Source organism: Haliotis rufescens, unplaced genomic scaffold (genome assembly GCF_023055435.1).
Source record: "Haliotis rufescens isolate VD_foot unplaced genomic scaffold, xgHalRufe1.0.p SCAF_15, whole genome shotgun sequence".
In the NCBI taxonomy this organism is placed as follows: domain Eukaryota; kingdom Metazoa; phylum Mollusca; class Gastropoda; order Lepetellida; family Haliotidae; genus Haliotis; species Haliotis rufescens.
In genome coordinates this window covers 19,819,444-19,837,392 of record NW_025963835.1, presented here as the reverse complement: position 1 = coordinate 19,837,392, position 17,949 = coordinate 19,819,444, and the positions used below count along the sequence as shown (strand labels likewise).

At 40.1% G+C, this 17,949-nt stretch overlaps 2 protein-coding genes across 5 annotated transcripts in view; one reads left to right on the top strand and one right to left on the bottom strand.

Moving 5' to 3' along the window:
- Positions 1-1,197: 1,197 nt before the first annotated feature.
- Positions 1,198-17,949, bottom strand: part of LOC124135148 — a 24,892-nt gene continuing 8,140 nt past the window's right edge. The window contains exons 2-9 of one of the 2 annotated variants that reach the window (XM_046500364.2): positions 16,230-16,818; positions 11,261-11,311; positions 10,630-10,757; positions 9,694-9,957; positions 9,071-9,166; positions 3,859-3,894; positions 3,275-3,346; positions 1,198-1,845 (exon numbers count right to left, since the gene is read on the bottom strand). In XM_046500364.2, the coding sequence (XP_046356320.2) occupies positions 1,639-1,845; positions 3,275-3,346; positions 3,859-3,894; positions 9,071-9,166; positions 9,694-9,957; positions 10,630-10,757; positions 11,261-11,311; positions 16,230-16,800 (1,425 nt within the window). In that variant the 5' untranslated portion in view covers positions 16,801-16,818 and the 3' untranslated portion in view covers positions 1,198-1,638. The remainder of the gene's footprint in view (positions 1,846-3,274; positions 3,347-3,858; positions 3,895-9,070; positions 9,167-9,693; positions 9,958-10,629; positions 10,758-11,260; positions 11,312-16,229; positions 16,819-17,949) is intronic. The other variant, XM_046500365.2, reaches the window with a different exon arrangement.
- Positions 17,367-17,949, top strand: part of LOC125380065 — a 4,363-nt gene continuing 3,780 nt past the window's right edge. For 2 of the 3 annotated variants that reach the window (XR_007221046.1, XM_048396268.1), the window contains exon 1: positions 17,838-17,918. The gene's annotated coding sequence lies outside the window, so the exon portion shown is untranslated. Of the gene's footprint in view, positions 17,466-17,837; positions 17,919-17,949 lie in introns of those variants that run through there. The other variant, XM_048396269.1, reaches the window with a different exon arrangement.

The following is a 17,949-nucleotide window of genomic DNA, read 5'->3' as shown; positions in this document are numbered from 1 at the left end:
ACTCGGTGACCGGGTTGCTTTTGTTTCATCGTAACCTGATGGCGTGGATCGTTGCTCATAATATCAATCACTGGTTTGTCTGGTCCATATACTCAATTATTTATAATTACTATTTCGTACAGATGGAATATTGCTCAGTGTTTCATAAAATTACCCACAAACAAAAATACATGGACGTAATTACAAGTATTTGAAACTGTTTAATGCTTCCAAATAAAACAACAACAAACAAACAAACCATTCTAACTGTAACATAAATGAAAGCGGCAAAACTATTTCCATAATTATAAGAAGTTCATTGTACGGTTCCAACGATATCATAAGCATGCGTTTATGAAACACTTTCAAGTAGTGATGAGTCCAGGTGTGAGCGGAAACTGCCCCTATTAATGGCATCCATCACAAACACATGCAAAGGCAAGTTAAATGTTCACCTGAACAAACACGGGAACATAACAAGTTGAATTGGACATCAATCTGGTCACTGGTGGATCAAATTTGGAAACGTCCATAAAACATCATGTTTTCTGAGACCTAAATCCTCTGAGTAAACAAGTGAAGGCATCTTCAAAGAGACGTAATGTATTAATAAATCCGGGGCGGAAAAAGGCAGATTTGGGGTCGGACCGATCATTTAGATTGCACAGCGTGTCAAACACGTGTGAGGGTGGGGGTGCGGGTGGGGGCAATTTGGCCTTTCGTCTTTTACTTAATCCTCACATATACGCTGTTACCGTTTTCAAATTTCATTTTGGTCAAGCATTTGCGATTAAGTAGGTCCTAATGTATTAAAATCTACAAAGTTGCTATGTAGACTTTACTTTCCCGTTAGGAAATATATACTTAAAGCAGAGTTCCTTGTACAATTCCAACTATTCATCAGCACGCGTTTATAAATCACTATACAATCCGTCACAAGCACATGCACAGGCAAGTAAAATGTTCATCTGAACAAACACATTTCAAGTTGGAATACGGCATCGCGTAAGACATCATTTTATCCTATGACGTCCTTCTAAATCTGCGGGGGCACGGGTGACCCAATCGTCTAAGGCGCCGCGATTTGCTGTGCAGAGTTGCGTTCCTTAAGCACGCCAGAAACCTATGATTGTGGGTTCGAATGCCGGTTCGCCCCGATTATGGTTCTAGGTTTGTCAGCACCATACTCGTGCTCGTGGGTTTCACCGAAGTGGTAAACGTCTGAGACCTGCATCACTTCGGGCTTTCCTCCCACAGTAAGCTGACACGCCGTGATATAACTGGAATGCTGTTAAAAGCGGCATTAAACCCAACTCACTCACTCACTCTAAATATGCGTAGAAAGAAGTCATAACATGTATAACTAGTGTTGAGTTCACAACCTCAAGTCAAACGTGTGAACAGCGTCTAGCGTGACATATTTTACTGTTCTAATGAACACAAATCAAATGGCGAGAAGTGGATGGTATCACTGACACATTCTCCGTTTCTCACCAAATATCAACAAGTGTCGACAAAATCACAATTTTACCATTTTTGAAATCGACTTCAAGTGTAACTGAATTGCCATGATGTTTGATGAATTAATTAGGGTACTAATTTGCCAGTGAATGGCACAATTACAATCATAAAGTTAACTTCTGGATTCATATTTGTGGCTTAACCTCGACACTCCAACCCAAGAGCTTCTGTTTTTTTCTTTTCATCGAACATCACCTTCTCCAGTACTTCGCAAATGCATTTGTTCTGACGAGACGTAGGATGTCTTGCAACAACAGATTCATTAAAGGTGGAAGAAAAGAGGCTTTCGTAATTGCTTTCAATAAATGAGAAGAATTTGCGTCTTCCAATGGTACGAGCTGTTTCCTGAAAAAAGGAAAACTATGAGAAAAGGTAGGTTAATGAAATATAGTTTTTCAGACTGCCTTAACATGAGGCTTTTTTATAGCTAAACGGCCTCTTGGTGTTTGATTTTTAGGTTTAATCAAAAGATGATAATATCATGGACCCTTTACCGTGCCAGACATGCATTTCAACATGAACAGTGAAGTTGTCTAAAATTTAAAAGAGGGACTATGCTCCATTTACGATCTATGTCTAGACAGTGTAGTCATACCCCTGTGAGATAGGAAGACACTGTGACTGTGTAATACTCAGTAACCGAGGAGCACGGGTGGCCCAGTCGTCTAAGGCGCCACAATTCGCTGTGCAGAGATGCGTCCCTTTGGCACGCCAGAAACCTATGACGGTGGGTTCGAATCCCAGTTCGCCCCGATTATGTTTCTAGGTTTGTCAGCACCATTCACGTGCTCGTGGGTTTCACCGAAGCGGTAAACGTGTAAGACCTGCATCACTTCGGGATTTCCTCCCACATTAAGCTGACACGCGGCGATATAACTGGAATACTGTTAAAAGCGGCGTTAAACACAACTCACTCACTCAGTAACCGCTAGAATTATATACATTTATAAAATAATACTACAAATTTAAACAAATTAAAGTCGGTTTTGAGTGACTTGAATCAAACTTCCGTGGACTGCCAATTAGCTATTTAATACGGACTAGGGTGACGGCTACTTGATTAAGCATGTCAGTAATAATAATAATAATAATAATAATAATGCGTCCATTTGTATGGCGCCAAACTCCATACCAGCTCGTGTGCTTATGGCGCTTACATTATTACCCCAGTCAATAGATCAGTGAGCATTCGATTTTCATTCTCAGCTCCCTTGGGAGTATACAAGCCAAGCTGCCTGTGATTGAAAACGCAGTGATTCAAACTAGTGTGAACGAGTTAAACTAAGTTGTCGCAAGCGCTATGCATTGTTATTATATTTTAACTATTGCTTATAGAAATGTGATACATTAAATAACGCAAGAAATATCAGGACCTATCTTCCTAAATTTCAACTAGTTCGCCAAACATCTTCAATGACGCAATACTGCTTCACGAAACATCATGAAGTAAATTGATGAATTTGAACCCAAATTGGACTCCTCAGAGTCGGAATTTCTTGTGTGTTTTTTTGTTTGTTTGTTTGTTGTTTAACGCCGCATGAGGCAATATTCCAGCGATCCGTAAATAATCGAGTCTTGATCACTTTCCAGTGATTGATATCATGATCATCGATCCAAGCAATTGGAATACGATGATAGCATCAACCAAGTCAGCGAGTCTGGACACCCGATCCCGTTAGTCGCCTCTTCTGGCAAGCATGGGTTGCTGAAGACCTATAGTAACCCGAATCTTCACGGGGGCGGAAAGTGTGACATAACTATATGCTTATCATACCTCTTTGTTCACGTCTTGGCAGGTTTCATCTCCGTCTACTAGAGTTTCATGCATCTTGTCACAGATGTACTTCTGTATAAATGTAAGAAGAATAAGGGAAAATAAATACTGAGAAAACAATGTCTGCATTACATGCAAAACAAACGGTACCAGCCCTTTCCTGAATGTCAAAAAAAACCTATCCCCCAGGACTAAAAAAAACCGTATAAATGTTAAAACACGGATTTCACAAACACAAGTCATATAACAGCTGTTTTCTGACTCCGACCAGTCCTTGTTTACCCCAGTAATGCTGAGCGTTAGACAGGGTAACAACAAGTACCATATATATGTGTAATAAAGTGTAATAATCTTGCACTCCATCTCAGCTCACCTCATCCCACCTCACCCCACCCCACCTCACCTCACCAAACCTAACAGTCTTGTAGTAAAGCGTTTAATTGTTTCACACGTCGCTGCTAAATGGGGTCATAGGTTACAATTCGTCGCGATATGACTGAAATATTACTGATGTGACGTTAAACTATAACTCAGTCACAACCAATACTTAATGCCGGAATAACAAACTGAAAGTATATACTTACCAGACAAGGTTTGATGTTGTAGTACATTATGTGTATCTGGATTCGGAGTTAAGATCACTGTTTCTTTTTTATCTAGGGACATAATTAACATAAATTAACTAATTCTAATTAGTAAGCAGTACTTTGAAATGTAAATATTATTTGGTATATGGATCTCATATATACTCATTATCTGAAATAATTATTTTATGATCTTGCTACTGGCCAATACCACATCGATTTTAGTTGGCTACCAAGCCATGTTGGAATCATTGGTGATGTCCAAGATCATATATGTTCTGCCCTCGGATCGTAGCTCAGGGTGATGACGGAAGACAAAACTCAGGGTTGAAGACAGCAGCCATGTTTATTGATGCAGGTTGAAATAGGTAGAAATGGTTATCACGTGACAGAACGCACACCGGGACCGAGTGGCCAATGTTCCCAGGTGCGGAGACCCGCTCTGTCACTTACACATAGGCAGGAAGTCGGACGGCGATTCTTCGGCGTCGACGTAGTTGTTGGTGAGGCGACGACCGTAGCCGACGCCACGACTAGCCTACAATCCGTCCGCTTCTGTCAATGATCTATGTTTTGTACATAGAAGTGTTACGTAACGTGGTAGGAGGTCATCTGACCACGTACATACGTAATATCCGGCGACGTAAAGTGTTAATCACCGGAGATTAAGGATCCTGCCCAGAAGGGTATTGTGGTTAGAGGGGATACGCCGAATGTTTGCTGTATACATTAAACAAACAAGAGAAGACAGAATTTCGGTATACTTTGGAAACATATTAAAACAATTAGGTAATTTCGATAACTGAAGTTTTTAGAGAAACGTATTGGAATGGTTTGCACTTTAAGAATAACACAAAGACAGATGCTGCTGCAAAGGCAGCACTCAACACTTCTGTGACACCACTTCTGATCCCATACAGTGATATAAACCCTGTATGCATTTGTTACATCAGAGATCTTATGCAAAAGAAGTTGGACACCCGAGTAGGTATAAATAATTACATCAAATTAAACCAACTACCGGTTCCACCTACGTGGGTTGTCAGTCCAAATTTGAAGAGGTCGTTTTATGAATGTCTCAAATGCACATGCAGAGAATTTGCTGAGTAAATGGCCCAAATGGCATTAACATAGTTGTGGCCATAGCATCAGAGCGCCTTTACGTGTCAGCAACTTTAAGAGACGTCATAGATGGGGTAACCAATGTAAAGTTTGAGGGTTCATTGGTTTATGGTGTCAGAGAAGTTTATGACGACGGACAATGCGCCATATATACTGAGCTGTTCATCTATAAATCCATAGATCATTTCTTTTATTATTATTTCAATTATTTTTTTTAAATTCCATTTTCCATCATATTTTACATTTCAATATCATACACGCCTTTTTATTTCCTAAGTTCCACCAAGCCACCAAGACACCAGGACACCAAAATACAAAAGACAAGTTAAAGTCCGTCATTATGTTTATGCATTCACTACATAGAGATTATCATACGAGCATGTGTGTCATACCGATGACACGAAAAGAGTGTCATAATTCAAGCATTACACTCGCTCTCTCATGACGCAAACAATATTCACCTATGACGTCGTTTCTAGTGTGACGTCATTCCGACCTTACGAAACAATAAGATTTGAATTAACTCAACAATGCCGTCCGGATGACGTTAACAATACACTGTTGCGCATGAAGTTATATTTGCACCAGTACACATACGATTGTTAGGAGCTCGTTTATTTCTAACCCTATGAGTAATAAATAGAGAATACCGCACTCATTCTCGTTAGATACCATTTTTACGAAATGAGGGGATTTTCTATGGTATCTGACAGAGCGAAAACCACGTAAAATATGTATTTAAGTGTAAATACAAAACAACATTCGTTCGTTAACACACCAAACTGAAACCAGTTGAAAAATCTGGTTGTGCGTGAATATTAAAATATATGCCCAAATATGGGCATTGTTGACATTTCTCTACATACGCATTAACAACATTTATTATATACTTAAGTGTGAAAGACTGAGTTTTCCGAAGTTGAGATATTTTCATTGCAGTGATCATAACAATTGATATTTCACTGCAGTGAACATAACACTTGATATTTCACTGCTGGGAACATAACAATTGATATTTCACTGCAGTGAACATAAAACTTGATATTTCATTGCTGGGAACACAACACCTGATATTTCACTGCTGGGAACATAACACTTGATATTTCATTGCTGGGAACACAACACCTGATATTTCACTGCAGTGAACATAACACTTGATATTTCATTGCTGGGAACACAACACCTGATATTTCACTGCTGGGAACATAACACTTGATATTTCACTGCAGTGAACATAACACTTGATATTTCACTGCTGGGAACATAACACTTGATATTTCACTGCTGGGAACATAACACTTGATATTTCACTGCAGTGAACATAACACTTGATATTTCACTGCAGTGATCATAACACTTGATATTTCACTGCAGTGAACATAACACTTGATATTTCACTGCAGTGAACATAACACTTGATATTTCACTGCTGGGAACATAACACTTGATATTTCACTGCAGTGAACATAACACTTGATATTTCACTGCTGGGAACATAACACTTGATATTTCACTGCTGGGAACATAACACTTGATATTTCACTGCAGTGAACATAACACTTGATATTTCACTGCAGTGATCATAACACTTGATATTTCACTGCAGTGAACATAACACTTGATATTTCACTGCAGTGAACATAACACTTGATATTTCACTGCTGGGAACATAACACTTGATATTTCACTGCAGTGAACATAACACTTGATATTTCACTGCTGGGAACATAACACTTGATATTTCACTGCAGTGAACATAACACTTGATATTTCACTGCAGTGAACATAACACTTGATATTTCACTGCAGTGAACATAACACTGGATATTTCACTGCAGTGAACATAACACTTGATATTTCACTGCAGTGAACATAACACTTGATATTTCACTGCTGGGAACATAACACTTGATATTTCACTGCAGTGAACATAACACTTGATATTTCACTGCAGTGAACATAACACTTGATATTTCACTGCAGTGATCATAACACTTGATATTTCACTGCAGTGAACATAACACTTGATATTTCACTGTTGGGAACATAACACTTGATATTTCTCTGCTGGGAACATAACACTTGATATTTCACTGCAGTGAACATAACACTTGATATTTCACTGCAGTGAACATAACACTTGATATTTCACTGCAGTGAACATAACACTTGATATTTCACTGCAGTGAACATAACACTTGATATTTCACTGTTGTGAACATAACACTTTGACGGAACTATTCTCATATAAAAAGAGACCTCCCCTCAAACTGTCTCCCTGTATGGTGTCTGGCCCGTTCACAAACTGTTGACGTCCTGTTAACGTTAGTTCCACACTGGCAAGGCAAAATAAGGACAGATGGTCATTTATGGAGTAAACATCTCCTCATGGCGTTTGTTGTTCTCTTGAAAATGTTCCGTTATAAACTGTAAATTTCTCACTTAACTCGTCAATCGGGACCGTTCGTTTCGCAAAGCGCCATTTTTGTTACTTGACCAGCGTGTATTCTTTCGCTTCCAAACAGCGGTGTCGAAGTTTTCAAGAATAATTTTTGTTCAAGTTGATTTTGTATATAATCATATCTATATGTATGATACAGAATTTTCGCGACCCTAAATATTTTTGTTACTTTTGTTTATATTTTTCATGATTTTGCAAACACTAAACGTTTTTAGTCGCAAATACAAGAGCTGGTGACCCGTCCCTGTGTGTTAGGTAGGGAGAATAGGATATCCCATGTGTAGCCACGAGTGAAAATACCTCCTTTTCCCCGTCACTGATGAGGGAAACATGATATTTCCCTCGACACATGAAATATCCTCTATGTTCTTACTTACTGTTATGTTTTTTAAGTTTTTAAGCTGTTATGTTTAAAAACATAACAGAACCGACGCCCAAGACCCTTTCAAATAATTTATTTAACTTATGGTAATTCAAACGCAGTGTTGTTAGTACGCCGGAAACCTTTAAGAAAACTTAAAAAGTCAATTAGCGCCGCGCTTTGAATATCGGACCAACAGTCGGTCACGCGCACCGCCGGGATCCACGATGTTCAATCACAGTGGTTCGATTGCCTTGATCTATCAGCTGAATTTATATCCTGAACGTGCCATTTTTGAAGAGGAAAAAGACGACCATGTTAACTGTACGACCCTATAACGAAGACGTTAAAATCAAATCTGCTTGCATGTCAGTGATAGCTTCGAAAGAAGGGCAAGGTCACCATCGGAATAAGAAAAGACAACAGTGATCTACTCACAGCGTTTTACGCTAGAGATCTTAGAGGGAATATTATTGTTCGCATTTTGGATGTTTTGGGCCACGAAATAAGTCAGACACACTTCTACGGAGTTTTCGAATGATATGTGTCGGAACTGTTCACTGTGAGTTGTGCAGTCGTGTACGTTCATTCACGAACAAACACCTCCCGAAACGGTGCCACAAACTACGCTTGGCATGGGGAGACTGATGGTACAACGGGAGCATCCACGTAAGTCTAGATATCTGTCCACATAGTTTAAACTGACTTCATTTCACCACGCTTAACCTTTCAAGTTAAATCAAACTGAAAGTTGCGAAAGCGGTCGGGTGCGTCACACTCATCTATCGATCGGTAGGCCTAGTCTTACATTGCAAATTGATATAGCTCGATTATAATGTATATAGTAGCTCTATACATAGCTAAATGTAGAATGCTAAGCGAATTTGATGCATGTGACTATCTTGTTTTATTTTATACAGTATTTAATTTGTAAATGTCTCTCGCTTTCATGAGATTCCTTCATTTCTGCCCCGTAGTTGTAACTGTTTTGTAAAAGTGAATAACTCCTCGTCTTTTTTTAATGAATTCAAAAGTAGTTCCAGTTTGACAGAGGTCACGGGTATCCAATCAGAACGAATAAAACGAGCTCAACCTTGTTTATTTATGTACGACATACGTGTGACGTACGGATTTAGTATCTTCACCACGTGGGTAATAAAGCTCATTATGCTCGCCATGTTACATATAACTGGGTAATTCAACTAACTGCAACCAACACTAGTACCCAATAAATCATATGATAAGGAGAATCTGTTTACAAAGGATACAGAGGGTTTAGTGAAGTCGACATGTATGAAGATGTTCGTTTCCAAGACATGTCGAAGGCTGTAGTTGCGTACCCACTTCTGTACTCGTCTTTCAGCCTGTAACCAGGCATATGAACTTGTGAGTATTTAAACATATTCCATTTGGTATAAGAATCAAAATAGCTGCGAAGATTATGTGAATGGATCAGTTGTTTGATTAAGGTTATAACATCCAAGGCCTCAGTTAAGCTTTCAGAAAGTTATATTGTAGCCATGGGGAGGACATTTCCAAATTTGAAGCTTTAAAATTATGTCCGAAGCAATTCCCTATTTTCACTTGTACTGTATGTTCCCGTGTTTTTTAGGTGAACAATTGACTTGCATTTGCATGTGTTTGTGACGGGTGCCACCGGTGGGGTATCGTCACTATTTGATAGTGATTCATTAACACACGCTCATGATATAGTCGGAACTGTACAATCGACTGTTTTGGCATAGACTTCTTATGAATATAGAAAAAGATTTGTCGCTGGTATTTACAGCACCTCTTCCATTCATTATGCTGATACATCAGAAAAAATATTAAGCAATTGCACAACATCCTTGACTAAAAACGACTTGTCCTTGTTACAATGCACACTCACCATTTTCATCATGATGCAACTTGCGATTATTTGCGCAGTTAGCAGCCCTGGGACAATTCCAAACCACATAAATGTGGCATCATACAGACGGCTCCGTGTCGAATGTATTAAACCCACAATGAATGCTACCACAAGAAACCACAAGACGAAACTGATGCAGTACCAACTGCAGCAGCGGCCGCAGGAATTGAAGAGGGAAAAGTATTTCATCCGAAATGAGTTGTTGATCACATAACTTGCTTCATAATAAGTTTTTTCAGCAAACTGAAATAGAAGGTTTATGTATCACTCTTCAGACAGAAACGCCATAGGTGACCTTTTCTGTAATTTGGAATGTGCTTTGACATTTGTCTTTCGCTAAGAAAGTTGTTGCAGTGGTTTCCGGGTGATTGTCATATCAGTCTGGTATGTGTCGGGATTAATCGAAATACATACATCATGTACAATATATTACATGAGTGAACCTCGAAGTGATGAAGATTTAACGATGACTGATGCACGCAGAATGATCGTGTAAATCCAAATAGCAGTCATGGAATCATAAGTTAATGCTCCATTGATAGTAAAGTTCCCGATCATATCCTAAGTTTCTGCCCGAGGGAACTGCATTGTAATAATGAAGAACAGACGTAAAAAAATGTCAGATATATATTGTGATTCACTGTTGACAAAAAAAATAATTGGCCAAAGCCAGAGAATATCCAGTCTCGATTATTCAACGAAACAGATTACAGTAGGAGTAAAAGACACAAAAAATGTGGTGAAAAGTATATGAATGGTTCACTGAAATTCAATGACAACAGGTGTTGGCGAATGATTGCCTAGTTCAGTGCGTGTCATGAAAACCAGTTCGTGCTATTGCTTAAGGCCACACTCAGCCCTCGGATAGGTTACAATACATAGATACATAACCGGCTGTAATGACTGCATCATTACCTTGCTTCCAAGCTGGCGTAGCTGGTAACGCTGGTGCTGGTCAAGACTTGAAAACCACCATGCTGGCCCTCTCCAGGATTTCACACGTTTTCCTCCAAATATCTGAACACTTTGTCCATTCAGTGGTCCTCAAAACAGATATTTTTTCAAATAAAATATTATAAAGCTAATGAATTATCTTTCACAAATGCTAAACCTGAGCAGATAGAAGTTCGATCATATCTTAAAATTTAATTTAATTGACTTTTAATTTAAAATTTAAAACTGAAGGTGCACCGAGGTACTTTAGTTTAGAGTCTTGAATTGTCAACTGAAATATGACCAGGTGAGGAAAGTTGTTGGCATCAATACTGTTAAAACAGGTATGCATTGAAAATTCAGACACACAATATTATCGTTTGAGTATTTGACGCGACACTCTGAAACGTACTGAAACTACGAAGGATGTATAATACAACCCCAACAGTTTGCATGTCAAAGACAACACGTTCCATGATTAAGTGATCATCATTTGCTTATTTCAACTATATGATGAAAACCTATGCTTAAAGTACAAGACGAATGGATCGAGTTATTTCAATGTTTGCTCCTGCAAGAACATGTTTCATTTTATGACCAAATTTGTAAATACCTATATTCTTTTCCCGATGTTTGATTTCAGGTACGAGGTACTTCATATCACCTGAAAATATTAACATGATTTGACTATTGGGACAGCAACTACAGCGACGGCGGCCCGTCAAGGGCCCAATACTGAATACCCGAAAAATATGCAATGAAAGATGCTGATAAAGTTTTGTTTTGGAACGATGAAGAGGTGTTCATCTTAACGTAGATGTTCACAACAACAAACACTATATCAATGCAAAATGTGACATGAATATACATCTTACATCTTCATATATGCTCCCCTAGAATATCTTCAAACTCGTACAGTTTGTACAACTTAAAACATATGGATGTAGTAACAGTGCAAAATGGCACTGTCAGTTGTCAGTAATTAGTTACTCGCCATTCCTCCAAAATGGCTGATTCTATGTACAGTTCACCAATGAAACAGCCGTACACTTCTTTTTGATCATGTTTAAGAATAGTATCAGAGTCAGAGCAGAATGCATTTGTCAAATGTAGAAAATTTTGGCCATTTGGCTTGTTTCAAGATATCCACCTTGGAGACATCTTGAAGCATCGATGACCACTGATAGGAGTAAGCTGCAAAGTTTGTACAGAGAAAAACTTGTATGGATGCCTGAATGCATGTTCTTGAAGTGAATTCCCTGCTCACCACAGCATCAAACACGCTTTTCCCAAGAGCATTGAAATTATGTCCGAGTTATGTTTCTCCAGGCTTTCGAGTGTAGTCCTGTTGATCATTCTGAAAATTCGGTTAATAAGCTCCGTTCAAAGTTGACTTCTCCACAAGAGGGTATAACTGACCTTAACTGGCCCATTGCTATCAACATGGAATGGATACAATACCTTCTAATAGCAAGTAACTTCTGTACATCATGCATCAGGGCGTAGTTGTACAAAGCGATATTAGCGCTAAGGGGGTCGTAACTCCAATGCATTAACATAGACTTACGACAGTCTTAGGGCTAAGGTTGTTTTGTGCAACGGCACCCTGGATCCTGTTTATAGCTGATGTATTGAAAGTGTGTCATGTTGCACTGGGCACATGAGCCTATCTTGGTGGTCTCGTTCACCTTCTCATTACTATGTGAACATCTACAGCTTGTCAATCAAAAGGTAAACATATACCTCCTGTTCCATCCAATTGTGGAGCACAACTGACCCACTCATAAAGGCGCAGCAATTCATTGTGCAGAGTTGCGTCCCTATTGTCATGGGTCAATCCCTGATTATCCTCCTTGATTTACTGACCCGTGAAGATCCGGAGTATAGAATAGGTCTTCAGCAACCCATGCTTGCCATAAGAGGCGACTAACGGGATCGGATGATCAGGCTCGCTGACTTATTAATGCATGTCATCGATCCCAATTGCGCGGATCGATGCTCATGATATTAATCACTGGATTGTCTGGTCCAGACTCGATTATTTACAGACCGCCGTCATATAGCTGGAATATTGCTGAGTGCAGTGTTAAACAACAAGCAACCAACCTTGATTTACTAGCATCTTTCCAGGTACAGTGACATTCATCTCATTCGTGTGGACTCACACAACAAGCTGACATGATGTGGTATATATATTCTCAAAAAACTAGGGGATCGTAAAGTATTATGTCATGATCAGTCGTCAGCAGACAGATCAACTTTGAAAAATGACTGCTAGAATGGTGTCGGAACCAAAACCTAGCACCCTAACACACCCGAAACATGTGACATGAACCATGCAGCTCGCCGTGCACGTAGGTCGGGTTCATTCTTGGATGTTTGACACTTCAGTGAAATGTCGTCAAATCGCTCTGAATTATGGGTATTGTTGATTTTCATTACCCACAGTAACAAGTAATCACTTTACTCTTGCTTTTTAAAGCAATATTTGTGATCAGACTGGGAATGGGTCGTCTACAACGTGATGAACTCCTAAGGGCTATTGGCATGCTTCGAACTGGTAGGACTTGAGAGGTAGCCAATATGTTCAAAGTGTCTCTGTCTGTCATGTTTCTCTTCTCTGGAGACACCTTAAAGCATAGCCTTTCTTGTTGATTCCCACAATGTGGAATCAGCTGCAAGGTTGTATCAACTTCAGCCTCTATGACCATACAGTTTGACAAAACTGAGGTTAAACCTTGTTCTGTGTGTGGGTGCCTGAAGTGTAGTGCTGCTTGATCATTCTGAAAAGCCCCCGGATGTTGATAATCTCCCTTCGAAGTTTACTTCTCCACCAGAGGGTATAACTGACCTTGAGGAGATCTGAGCAGGTCTGGCAAAAGAGGTACCTTGCTATCAATATAGAATGAATTCAATACCTACCGATACCAGGAAACTTCTCCCTATCAGACTGTACCTAAATGCACCTGGATCTTTTTTACAGATGATGTGATGGGCGTGTTTCTCGTTGCATTGAGCCTACGTGTATATATGCCTATTAGTATTTTTAATTATATGCATTATCCACGTTAAACATGGAAAGCTCTCTACTCTTGCTTAAATGCAATATTTGTGAGCAGACTCGTAATGCCTAAGGGCTTTTGGCATGTTTCAAACTGGTAGACATCAGCAAGAGGTAGCCAGCGAGAGGTAGGTTTCTACAGACACACATTCTTAATCATCGGCCCGCGCAAGGCATTCCATCTCAAAATCACACGTCCAGGATCGATCAATCAGAAACCAGGCTTAATGAGATATAGCTCCAAACAAATCAGTGTTCAATTACGTCAGGCCACCGTTGTTCAAGTCAATGACCAATCGTATGCATGTGGCTATTCTGAATGATCGATGTGTTACCACCATTAACAAATCGACACATTCTAGCCAGACGACAATGGTGTTCAGGGCGTAGAAACCAGGGGAATCGCCTATGGTCTCATGCAATGTTTCCGAATGAATTCCGATTCACTCTGGACGTTCTGGATAGCCGTGGATGTGTCTGAAGGCGTCCTAACGAACGTCATGCGTACGTTAACGTAAGGTTATATGACCTATTTCGGGTGTAATGCATTACGGGGTCTGTAATGATTTGGGGCGCGATCACACAGACTGTCAAACTGCATATTGTCCTTGGAAGGGCCACTGAACAATACGAACTCGCGCCATACTGATCTACGTTGCCTAAATTGAATAAATGGGACGTCTAAATATGTTATGTAAATATAGACAAGAATGTTTCTGGTTGACTAGGGTATTATAACTTTTATTAATGTCATTACGTGAACGGTTTTCTAGAATGGAATGCAATTCTAGAGACATATGAAACATATTAAAAGATTGGTCACGAAATTGTTTCAAAACGAGGTTAACGTCAACAACTATTTGACTTAACCATATAAAGCAGTAAGAAAACCAAAGGTTTCTAAAATTTGAAGCCCACGTGTTACCTTGCCCATATTATCTAAATCTACCAGCGTATTATAAGGAATAATACTTTCTCTTTATGCCGTGCAATATTCCAGCAGCTCCAGCTTTTGGTGTCTATATTTCACAACTTTTGAAATATGACCCTTGCTCAAAAGTTGTTTAATCAGGGATACAACATTCATGGCCTCAGTAAAGCTTTCAAACAATTTTATGGTAGACATGTGGAGGACATTTAAACATTTGACGCATCAGTGAAAAAGATTATGCAATTCCCTTTTTTTTGCTTGTACCATATGTTGCCGTGGGTTTTTTTTAGGCGAACTATTGACGTACACTTACATATGTTTGTGACGGGTGCCCCTGGTGGGACAGAATATGCTCACCTTTTCCCGAACACCTGGTATCATAGCTATTTAAAAGTTATTCATGAACTTTTCTTGGAGTAAAGATGTATTATGATGGAAATGTTATTGACGCTTTTATTAAGATTGTGAACAGAAGATTTTGAACCGTTCCCTTTTAATTTTGTATCATGTTCCACACAATGGTGTTCGGGTACTTGTTTTGGAGACATATTTCTTCCAACATTGATGCCTATTTTGTTTGAAAGCACGTCGTAATGTTCAGTTCATCTAAATTATTATGAATTGTTAGCAGTTTGCGGAAAAATATATCTGCTTTCTCCCTGAAGTTTGATGCCTGTTTGCGTTCATTGTTAAAGCATGGTTTAGTAATAAGATCTGCAGAGATATTAGGAATATTTTGGTCAGCAATGTCATTAAGTTCATAAAAAAACAACTGAATCTGAATTTGAATAGTCTTTGAAACAGTCAAGACCGCCCCCGATGTATATTGGATAGAGCCTTTGACCGCCTATTCCATGACAGGCCCGACGAATAGTATTTGGAAGTCATTGGCCCTAAAATGCTTCAAGTTTTCAGTTACCTTATAAGATGTTCAGAAGTATATAATACCATGTCGATATTTTGGCCTGTTTGGGTTTCTAATCTTAAACTTACACGTGTCTTCGTCAAAAGAGCGTCGAATTCTGAATGCATAGTCTTCCCCTGCTGTGACATCAACATAATTCATGGTCGTCAGTATTCCAGGTAACTCACACATTTTCAACATGAAAGGTATAATGTGATTCTCTGTACTGTCCACAGAAATTCCAAAAGCGAGACTGAGTTCATATCTACACCATCCGCTCCTTACTGCCTCTGACGAAGACGACCTTCATGGAACACAGGATTCCACCCTGTATCAATTCGCCAAGATCATTTCCGGGGGTACACTAAAATATGCCATAGAGGAATTTTGGCACAGATGGCATACTCATCTGAGGCATCACAATTTATTAGCAGAGTTATGTCCCCTGGATGTGCCAAGGTCTGCTTACTTCGTATTCTAATCCCTTGGTTTGTCCGCACCATACCCATGAGCGTAGATTACACAGACCTGATAAACGTCGACATTATACATGCGTATCTTTCCTTGACATTCAGTTGCGATTCCGATTATAACTTAAATACTCTTTAAACAGGCGTTTAAGCCATCTTATCTATCCATAATTTAAAAACATTGAAGGTATAATTAAGCAAGCAAATACTACGTACGTGTGTCTTCGTCAAAGCATCGACGAATTTTGAAGGCATATTCCTCTCCGGCAGGCACATCAATATAATTCAGGGTCTTCAGAATGCCAGGAAAGTCGCACTGGCTAAACATTACAGGAATTATCTGATTTTCTTTACTCTCAACAGAAATGCCAAACGCAAAATTCCGTTCATATTCGCACCATCGGCTTTCCATGGAAGCAGGAGACAGAATGAAGACAACCTTCACAGAAGACAGGATTCCACTCTGTATCAAGGATCCAACATCATGGCCGGGGGTAAAGTCTCGTTTTGGCCAAAGGCATTTCAAGCCATAGTCTCGCTCCATGGTGTTGACCAGTTGCTCTGCCCATGCCAATTCATCCGGAGGATCATTACTATGAGAAATGAAAAGATGGTGTGTTTTTCCACTTGGAAGTGGGGGGATATCCAGATTCAGGGTGTTCTTTTTGAATGCTTCTTCCTCCCTAGCAGCTCTCTCAGCCTCCATGCGGCGTTGTGCCAGCTCAAAGTCATATTCCTCATCTTCTTCCAACTGGATAAGAGTGTGGAGATCAGTCGAGGTAGCCATTGTTTATTTCTCCGACATCTGCAAGAGTTAATAAATGTTTTTCAACAAACTTTTTTACACAAAGAGATAAATTACACCTGCATATAATAATACAACACAGCCTTAGGTCAGGTTACAGTAAACTACGTTTATAACGAACACGCTTATAACGAACTGACCGATATAACGAACTTATTTTTCAGTCCCGGCCATGAATTACATACTTACATTTAGTACTAACGACTAAATGACTTTATCGCGCGTATCCAAACCATGGGCTAATTTCGTCTGTAACCCAACCACCCCTCGTAACCCAATCACCCCGGGCCACCACTCGGCACCGTGCCCGGGGAATAATCCCGCGCAAGCATCATCCCGCCCTTTGTTAGTCCGGCATTCGCGAGCAACCCTCCCCCGAGTACACACGTGTGTCACTGTATCTAATCGCTTTAAATACCATCTATTTTCAGCACTCGCCGTATCGCATTTATTCCGTTCTACTCCCGAACTTCACCCTCGGGACAATTTACGCTTGTGGAATACCAACTCACCACCTCGACCTTTCGTGATGCCTCCCAAGAGAAGAGCAACCGTCAACCACAAGCTTGTGAGGGGAGCCAAGCAGCCCAGGACAACCAGAAGACAAACCCCTGGAGTACACATTGTACAGGAGGCAACAGCTGATGGTGAGTCTGCCAATTACGGCACTATCGAAGGTGGCAACAGAATTAACGTGCAATCGGCGCAGCTTGTAAATGCCGCGCAGGCTGCCAACTCGGCTACCCAGGTAAACGAGCAACTGGAAAAAATACTCCAGTTGCTGGAACATTCAGCGCCTGGCCCGGTTAGCGCAAACCAACAGGAAAGGCGTGGTTTTAGTTCTCCCGCCATTTCGCCCAACATAGGGAGAATCCCCGATGCTCTCAACGAGGCCGACGGTGACGCGGCTTGGCCAGCCAATCACACCGCAGGATACGGGGATTCCCTTTCTTTCCGTGCGGACGGAATAGACGCGCACGTCAAACAACAGGTGAGGGAAAAAATCTGGCGTGGCGAGTATGTCGACCTCGGCACAATACTACCAAACAACGAGGGAGGTCACGAGGACGGTACGATTACCATGGCGTACGACTCCTCAGGTAAGGTAATTTTTAAACCAATTAAGCAGCA